At 36.9% G+C, this 10044-nt stretch overlaps 1 protein-coding gene and 1 pseudogene across 2 annotated transcripts; one reads left to right on the top strand and one right to left on the bottom strand.

Moving 5' to 3' along the window:
• Positions 1–1967: 1967 nt before the first annotated feature.
• Positions 1968–5981, bottom strand: LOC149037524 (intraflagellar transport protein 25 homolog). Its single transcript, XM_089187853.1, has 5 exons — positions 5799–5981; positions 4708–4814; positions 3276–3344; positions 2844–2887; positions 1968–2580 (listed from the first exon to the last, which is right to left on the bottom strand). The coding sequence occupies exons 1-5, from the start codon at positions 5888–5890 to the stop codon at positions 2476–2478; spliced, it is 417 nt and encodes a 138-aa protein (XP_089043979.1). The 5' UTR covers positions 5891–5981; the 3' UTR covers positions 1968–2475.
• A 44-nt stretch (positions 5982–6025) lies between these two features.
• On the top strand, positions 6026–9385 carry LOC149037523 (uncharacterized; annotated as a pseudogene). The gene is made up of 3 exons (XR_016181177.1): positions 6026–7302; positions 7950–8300; positions 9165–9385. The product of XR_016181177.1 is annotated as an uncharacterized LOC149037523 (transcript).
• Positions 9386–10044: the final 659 nt, after the last annotated feature.

Raw genomic sequence — 10044 nt, 5'->3', positions numbered from 1 at the left:
CGCTTATTTCAAAGTGGCGATGTGGCTAGAGCAAGGATGAGCGTTTATTTCTGTACATTATCGAAACACACTAAGCTAGATATAAAATTTTGTAAAACACTCTATATAATATCTGCAATAAAAGGGTAGAGGCTTACCTTATGGCATTATTCACAATGTTGTATTACTACTTAACCGGCTCCAGATATACACAGGAGAAAGAAAAACACCTAATCTTGTATCTCAGATACAACGTAATTTTCTTTTAAAGGACATATTTGAACAGTTCGTTCGTAATTTTTTTCTAATTAACTCCGAGTTCATTTTACGGGTTTGTTGATGTTTACTGCCTCATACAGCTCACGCTTGGACGTAATACCCATATTTGATATGGAAGACTTGGAGAGATATCGATACCAGCGTTGCAATGTGTATCGTAGACATCCTTCGGAGGTTGGTCTCCCGATTTCCCTCCACCCGTCCCTTCACGCTGTTCTTGACAAAAAAAAGGGTAATCAGTAAATTATTCCGATGTAAGTCCGGTGTCCTAGCGGATTTAGATCCCCAACAAAAATGAGTGAAAACATCATCCTTAACGTTCTAGTAGAAATAGATAATACTTTACGTTCCAGTGCGTACTAGAGATGTTTTTAATTGAAAATATGCGTATCCCCAATGCATACGAACTGGGAGCTGGAAATGACCCTTTTGACCGAGGGAAAATGCGCAAGCATTTAGTTTAATGTTTCGAGAAAGGTCGTTTTTGAACCTTTTCCGTGATAGTCGAACACCGCTAAATTTAATAAGAGACAAACTTGTGACACTTATTTATTTTGTTATTGTTCAGTGCCCGAGTGTTGGGACGACATGGTACAGTGCGAGTTGTGCGAGGAATGGTTGCACATAAGCTGCGAGGGATTTAAGACTGCCCCGGAGGGCAAGTGGCTCTGTATCGTCTGCAGACCGCCAGACTCGAGACATCTTCGTAATTATTAAGGATCGGATCCCTCAACAGTTAATAATCGTTAAAATTAGAAAATAAGATTGAGTTAGATGTAATAGTCTCCACTTCTGTTAAGACGTAGACATCAATATTGATTTTCATTTGAAAATAAACTGAGAGTTCCAATAGTTCAGAATAGAAACATTTTTATCATCATAGGCTTTATGAACGACTTGTAGTAGGAGTAGTTACTTCGTTCTTGTTCAAAAACTGTTTAATGTTATTTAATTAGAAAATCATAGTTATTTTTGTGACTGGACGCAACAGATCCGCTGCAACACCGGCTCTCATTGCGTCAATGTGTAATCTCAGTTCCCTGCCAAACATTAGCACCTAGTGGAGTACCCTGTAGTCATGCGTTGATACTCGCAATGCAAAGGGAACCTAAGGAAAGTGCTGCGCCCATTCTTTCTGCTCTTCTGCAATCTTGGCAATAACATCGGCAACCGTATGGATAAGTAGTTCAGGGCTGAATCAAGCTACGTAACCAACGGAAATTCCGAGACTAAAAATTTCGACTTTCGTCTCGAAGCACTCGACGAAGATGACCAAAGCGGCATATAAAGTCGTCCATGACAGATTGCCCTCGGTCAAGGGATTGGCTCAATTCTGGTGCCACTTGTGTGACACGTTGTACAGTTCATCATTCGTACAAACTATACTGACCAGTAAAAGCGTCCCTAATCTTACGCACTGACAAGTGTCTGCACTCGTCATCTAGCTCCTTCAGCAGATCTCCCTTCAAATACTGTGAGACCCTCAACTGTAGGCTCACGTGCACTGTCTTTTCATCAAACCATCGCCATTACAAAACTCTATCCTGTGACTTCCTCAAGGCCTCAGCGGCATATGAAATTAGGCGTTGCTCGTCCTTTTGCAATTAAGACAACACAGCAGCGACACAAGTTGTACTAGGGTCAGTTAATAGTATGAATGGAAGGTCAAATCTTTGGAATGCTAGTACTGGACCTTCACAGTTCTCTTAGCTTCAACCTTCTCTTAATAATAAATAAATATACAAAGGTATTCCCTTTTCCCTAAAGTGGACACAATTATTACAACTATGTTGTCCAAGAAAAGGGTTTATTATTTTGCTTTCTCTTTTCGCCTTTTTTTCTTGGTCTGTTTTTTTTACCCTCTAAATACCTGAATTGCTGTAATACTGTCTAATAACTAAATCATGTCTCTACACATGGGGAAAATGTAACATACTAAAAGTTCACAATGATAATAATAGAAAATCGAAGAAACTTTCATTTTTGTCAAGTAGGGGGGGGGGGATGTTTGAGAGGGGACCTACACTTGGTACTTAGTGTTAAACCAAGTTTTCCCAGAGGACAGTGACAACAACCACAAGGTTTTACATTACACCCATATAGAACTGTAACCAGAAGTCAACAACCTTCTGCTAAGAGATAACTATAATTACTTGCTTCATTCATGTACATGTATTTACTTCTATTCACAACTTGTCTGAATGTGGAGACTGAAGTTCAGTGCACAGCTGTGCCATCAACACTGACATTATGAATGGAAACAAAATGATCAAATCCACTTTTGATAAGAAATCTCAGATGACATGCTGATGTAACAGGAATCTACAAAGGAAAAAACATACAAATAATATCAAAATGTAACAGCCCTACATTCACAATTAGGAGTGAATATTTGTATTTTTATACACTGATCAATTCTAAGTTTCAACAACTCTCCCCCCCCCCCCAAGGAACCCATGGCATTCAACTGAAAGTGCATGTCTTTCCATCAGAACACACACATGGTTCAGAATGCCAGATACATATATTTTAGACCTGAAACACCATTGAAGCAGGATTCAATTTGCTGAATTCTAAATACTTACCTTAATCTCATCTCTCTGCATCTGACCTTCTAAATTTTCATACTCTGTCACAGATAACAATTACACATTATTAATAAATTGCATGTATGTTTCATTGAATTTGTCAGTCTTAAATTCTACAGTCAACCACACTCTGCAATCAGTCAGGCCTGGGCCATGTCAATGTGCATTGTACTGTACTGTCGGTGATCAAAATCAGAGGATTATTTGACTGAATGTCCTTGCTTAAACTTGTTTTAATTATTTTGTTATCATGTTCATCATTTTTTCCTAATTAAATTTTCAAAGTAAAGTCAGGCTATCAATTGTATCATAAATGGTAGCCTTACTTTACATTGTGAGACAAATGCTTTAAAAAAAAAAACCATTTACCTCTAATTAACCAGGATGAACAACAACATTTTCCATAACATATCTATGGCTTCTTTTTACCTTTGTCCACAAGAGGTTCAAAGTCTACTGGTTCTGTTTTTGTGCTTTTCTCAATGTAGAGGCTTTTAACTGCAAATAAAAATTCATATGTGCTACAAAACCTTGAAGCTCCTGTTCTCTAATGAGATGGTAATCCACATGTACCTGACTCCTCACAAAGTCTTTTCACAATTTTTTAAATCACATTTAAAAAAAAATTACGTCTAATTTTTCACAATGTGGCACAAAAACAATGATCTAGCCCCTGTGATAAAACACAGGCATGCATAGCATGCAAGAGTTATTTTTTTTGGCAGGGTGGGTAGAGAATGGACACTTTGCATACCTAATGTTTTCATTTTTGTGACAGGAAAAGAGCATAACTTTCAAAAGAACAAAAAAATATTGCATTACTTCACCATAAGAGAAAGAAAGAAATAATCTAATTTAGCTGAACTCACACAGGTAGTTTTTGGTCTGTTGTTTCTATGGTATAATACTTCTAAGCAAAAATAGAATGCAGCAGCACCATGCTTATACTGTTGTCTCCTTAACACCCATTGTTTGATTTTGTCACACAATACAAGCTATTCTTCATTGAAGAGAGAGCGCGTTGCATGGCAAGAGACCAAATAATGGTTGCGAAAGGGACTATGCTTTCTACTGTTCCACTACCAGAAAGAATATCAAAATTATTTGTCTAAAGTTAGTTGCCGTAAAAATATCATTCTATGTAATTTTACTGCAAAAAGCAAACTGAAACTCTGTTGGACAATGCTGTTACTATAAATAATGAAATGCAGGTTATTTACATGGAAAAGACACAAGATTGAGCAAAGTCTAATGTGGCAAAATGGAATTTGATGGGTGGTACAATTCAAGCATGTGAAACATTGCCTACTGTTCATGTAGAGCAATGATTGGGCATGTTCTGATTAGATTTTGGATGTTGTTTTCATGGTATGTGTTTGGCATGTGCATTGTAAGTAAAGGAGCAGAAAAGACACCTTTTAACTTTAAAAAATGATGCAAAAAGTTAAATGGAAACCTTTCATATCACAAGAAGTCTTGACCTTTTGATGAAGATCTTGTGAAGGCCACAAAACATTGCCCTTATCAAATGAGCCCAAAATATTTGATTAATGTCATTATTTGTGCACAGCCGCCTAATTCCATGACATCATTTGCAAGAAAAGCTATGATTGGTACAAGATATCAAAATGTTGTGATATGATTGGTGTAAGATATATACCCCGATGTAGCAATCTGATTGATGTGAGATACATTACATACCCTAATGCAGGGATCCGATTGGTGCAAGAAACATACCATTCCACTCGCTAACATAGATATATTTTGTTATGAAAAAAAAAACTCAAAAACCATTAAATTGATAATGCCCATGTTACATTACACTAAACACAATTTCAAGATCTTCCACCATCATCCTCACCATTTGAAGATAGGAATTTTATATTTCCAATGCTCATTAATGCACTAAAGGTGATGATGAATTCTTGAGGAAACATTCCAGTTGTTGGCCAGAAAGTATCAAGGCTTCTATGGAGCAAAATAAAAAGACAATTAGTTCTGTTTTGGCTGATCAGGATGCAGCCATAGGAGTCACAGATGGTAAAATTTGAGACTCGCAGATTACAAAGACCCTTGTTTGAAAATGCAAGAGCGTGACTATATATAATTCAAGCTGCTTCACATGACCTCTCACTTTGGCTGTAAGACTTCTAGATGGGAACTTGAGTTGATTCTAAACAAGCTTTTTAGCCATAAACAATTGACGGCTCATGATCTTAAAGGTATCATTCATCAACCTTTGCCTTAGAGTTTTCCATTTACTTATTACTGAAATGTACTATAATAAAGTAAAACCCTGCCAACTTGCAACCCAAACTAACTCAAAGAAGATCCAATTTTCCCTGGATTTGACCCTAACTTTTTCTGTCATTGGTAAAATTTCCACACAGCCCCATACTGTTGTAAAACAAATCTGTTTTCCCAATGGCAGTGTATAGTTTTAGTCATTGTTTTCTCTACCCAAGAACTGAATGCATAATGTAGTATGGGGCTGTGTGGAAATTTTTACCCTGTCATTAAATATCACCTAACTTAAACCATTTTCTGTTTCCCTTTGGAGTTTGAGTTTGCAGGGTGCTAACTTAGTTTTCAACTTTTGTGTGACCTTACCAAGTACAGATAAAAGCAAGCATCTGCAAATATTGCGTTACTTTTCATACCTTTCTTTTCTTAAATCTTACTTTTTCAGAATAAACAGATCATGCACATTCAAGAGGGCCACGGGTTACCATGACAACTACTATCATAAAAATGTTCACGATAGTACATGTAGAATGATTAGGTCATGGTCTACCAGTTTAGCAATTCCAAAAAGCATAGCATTACTGGGTTTCAGATAAATTGGAAGTGGTCTTGAAATATCTTAATTGTCCTTATCAAAACATCAATTAACTTTGCTTGTTCGAAATTTGAAATGTTTGGCAAGATCTTCATCGAACGTAAAATACTTACCCATCAATGATATTTTCTGGTGGATGATTTTCATCAAATGATGTAGCAAGGGCAACAGTTGCTCCAGCACTACTTAAAGCCACGTCAAACATGTTTTTAGTGCTATTTTCTGAGGAAGAAAACCCTCTATCTCGCAAGTGAGGGGTTCAAAACATTGCAAAATCGATTGCTCCGGAGAATACTGGGCCGAGCTCCATGCTGAATATGCGCAGCTTGGTTTTAATTGCTGACAAGTAGCATACTCATGTTCAAGATGGCGGACGTTTCATGCAGAAATTGTTGCTGGCATTGATAAGAAATGTTTCCACTAAATACGAAACAATTTTCTGCTACATTCCTGGATGTAAAGCGTAATAGTCAAGGTTATAACGAGGAGGTCAGTTCAGTCGACAGGGATGCAACCAAGAAACTACTGCGGCCCTTCCATATTCCCCTAATCGGGCCTTCTTCTATTCCACAATGTCATCATCTTGGGACCATGATGTGGAATTTCATGTGGAATTGTGCGAGAAGAGAATGTTATCCACCCGCTCATCATTTGGAATCAAGAGAAGACTCACGAATAGAATCGCGAAGAGCATCTGAACAATCATGTTATTCAGTTCTTCCGGAATTTGAATTACATCGCGTAACTTCAAAACATAAAGCACGAGAAGCAAACGAGCGACAGAGTGCGGAAAATATTGAACTTTCAAGACTAGTTAAAACACAATCTTTAAACAAGACCTCTTCTACAAGAAGTACTGATTCTTCTCGAAACAATGTTTGTTGTGTGGAAGCAGAACCACAAAACAGAGGTATCCTCCAGCAATTTAGCTGTGAAGAAGCAAATGTTTCCAATGAGACTTTTGTTAATAAAAAATTAAGTAAATCGATAAGAGCATCCCACTGGGATAGTGACATGAAATCTTCAGAGTCTGAACATTGTATTGTTTCAGATTATTTTGACAGAGAATCAAAGTTAAGTCCAACTTGCAACGTACTAAGTGAGTTGGAAACCAAGGTGGATGTTAATGGTATATATGGCAGAGAAAGTTTGCAAAGCGATTTAGTCTGTAATGGCGATTGGTGGCTAAACAGTGACAATATTTCAAACCTCAAGGATTCGACTGCACCTCTCATTCCTCATGCATATAGCATTGAGGAGGGTGATTTTGTTGGCAAAAAGAAATTTTTAGAGAGATTGCTTGAGACAGAGCTGCAAATAAAGCCTTTGACTCTGGTTAAGGATGGCATTTACAGCCAAAGGCCAGTTTCAAATACTTTTAGCCTAAATCTGATCTTGGAGATAGTGATGTCCGTTCTCTGCACTGATGAGGAACATTAAAAAAATGCTGAACACAGTGATATTGATCTATGTGGGAAGATTTCCATTCTGTATGGTATCCAGGATACAATAGTGTCAGTGGTTGCTAGTGAGGTGGTAGGAATGTATGATTATATCTCAGGAGCTGTGTATGGATTGAAGGGATGCTGTCATGATGATTCTGAATATCAGTTAAAGGTAATTTATTCTAGTAACTAGAAGGTTGGTGGCTTTGATGAACTAACATAAATGAATTGGTTGTACTAGACTCAGGTTAAATATAGAACAGGTTTCTAGTTAAAATGATGGCCAGTGTCTCTTGTCAGTGTTCAGTCAGTGTTGTGTGGAGACTCCTGCCTGTTTTGTTGAATGATTCTGCCTTCTACAAAAATGTGTCTATGTTTGAAAATTGACTCATAAAAATTTGGCAGATTTGTCATGTAGTCCAAGCATTAGTAACTTTGTGTTTCGTCCAGTTCTAGGATGATTTGTCCTGCAATCTATTAGTAACCTTTTGTTCATAGTGAGTTCTCAATCAGGCTTTCCAACCAGTCCAGATATAAAATTGTCTGGAACTTGTCGTGAAGGTTGTGGGGAAGTGCATGTATTTCGTCTTTGTGTGTGGCTGTGGACGTTTTGCAGTAGCATAGCTAAAGCCAGACATCTTTTGTCAGCTTGTCTTGCAATGGTTCCCAGTGGGCCCATAAAATTGGATGATATATCTCAGTAACTGTAGCTAAGTTGTTATCATATATTTATCAAAATTTCCATAATATTAAAGCTAGAAATACTGTAATTTCATAAAGTACTTTACTTCAGTGCTTAGAATTTGTTTATCTATGTAGGACAAGAAGTACCCCCTTTCATCAAGTGCATCGAGTTTGGACCTTAAGGAATTCCTAGTTCATTTTCAACAAAAACTGAGAATGTCATCTCACAACGTTGACAATGACAATGTGTTAAAGGAGCACTCTCCTGTTGCCTGGTTACTGATCTCACCAGCTCTTGGAGTGACCCTTGACTGGCAAGTACAAGAGAAAGTCCTTGAATCTATAGAAACTTTGTCATCAGAGGAATTTGCTGAAGAGCAAGCATCTGACAGTTACAACAAAGGATGTTTTTCAAGCCAGTGGTACAATCTGTTGGTAGTTGTCGACCAATATCGTTGTTGTGAGAAAGATATTCCACTGATTGAGGTATTTGAGTTTTGCAGGAATGGTGAAATCAATGTTGTAAACTTTGACTTAACTTAAACAATTAGTTCATGTGAAACAAGCCTGACTGAAGAATGGAACAATTGAAGTATTGCTATGCTTTGATACATGTATGTCATTATGTAAAGTATTGATTATATTCATCCGCAAGGTTTTGTTTTACAGTACATTGTATGAGCTCTCTCATGTAGCAAAAGTTTAACATTTGTTTCTAGCAACTCTCATATTTTTGCAAGATTTTTCAACTGGTATAAAGAGATTAAACTTCCTTTAGCAAGTGTTCAAAGATGAACTTTAACCATTAACCCCTAAGAGTGATTTACTTCTAATTTCTCCTTACAGTATCAACCTTGATTCAAATGTAAAGGTTATCAGAATGTAGGAAATAATCACCAATTTAAGTAGCTCCTGATTGTCACGTACCAAGTGTAAGGGCAACAGTGTGGAGAATATTGACACTAGTTAGAATGTAAAGGGTAAGGAACTCAAAATGAGAATTAAGCTCTTTTTAATTTTCCTTGACTTGGCCAATCAATTACCCAGTTGAAACATTTTGAAGTGAAGGAGGGAAAAAAAGGCGAGGTTACAGTTGTATTTATTAGTTACATAACAGGAAGTGCCATTTACCAAATTTAAAGCAAGATCAACATTGTTAAGCACAGCTAAAGTAGACACCCCAAAGATCTCCATACATTCAATAGTTCCAGTTGCAACATTATGCCATTTTTTTTTCGTATTAAAATATGCTGCTCTTATTGAGTATTGTTGTTTATCTCATAATGTACTCACTTCAAATATGGATGGCAACAATTCAACTGCATGCTAATAAATTTTATTAAACTGCAGTGTTATATAGGGATTTCCAGCCCTAAGAAAAGCCTTAACAACACAGGTGAAAAAAAATACGTTTTTTTTTCACGAGTGTTTGATATCACTAATCAGCTGCTTACACGTCACTCGCCTTTTGCACCACTCAGTCATGTTGATGAATGAATGGCAAAGCTCTCACTGTTGTTTGTCAGAATTTCCTCAGATTATGGCTGCTAAAAAACCGAAAAATCCCTATCACTTACAGACAGTAACGTTCAAACTTGCTTAGAAGGGGAAGAAAATCAAAATACGAAAAGGAAAAATGAAAGTTATGTATTCAGTGGCTTTGGCAATAATGGGAAAATGGTCACTAAGAGAGTGGCAGTTTAATGTGGCCTTACATGTTACAGAATTATAAAATGTTTGTGTGCATCATGGATTCTCATGTGCTTATGTGTGAAGCCATATCAACAGTACAATAAAGTGGCAAAATTTGGAAGAATGGAAAAATGATGCAACTATTTGCCTTGGTTTAGAGACAAGTACAAGAGTTAGGCTTGAAACTTTTTCCACTGACTGTCCTTTGACAGGGACATAAAATATTTAAAATTGCCATTTTAGCAGGATATGTTACAGTTGTAATAATATGTATCAAACAATCTAGATGAACTGTGTTCAAATGAACACTTAAAATTTGTGACAGATTTCTACAATTCAAGAATGTTTGGAAGAGATATTTGAGCAATCTGTGGATATAAAAATGAAAACAAGTGTGAGCAGTGCATAAGCCATGCAAGGGCATGAGGCAAAAGCAAGAAAGAAACGGGAAACTAGGAAGGGGTAAAGCAAGGCATGGTGTGCCACTGTGCCTAGAGAATCCAGAAAATTCACTTAAATTATTTCACAATGGTCCATA

The sequence above is a fragment of the Pocillopora damicornis genome, chromosome 11, assembly GCF_964200805.1.
Source record: "Pocillopora damicornis chromosome 11, jaPocDami1.2, whole genome shotgun sequence".
Taxonomy (NCBI): Eukaryota; Metazoa; Cnidaria; class Anthozoa; order Scleractinia; family Pocilloporidae; genus Pocillopora; species Pocillopora damicornis.
This window is presented reverse-complemented; position numbering and strand designations above follow the sequence as displayed.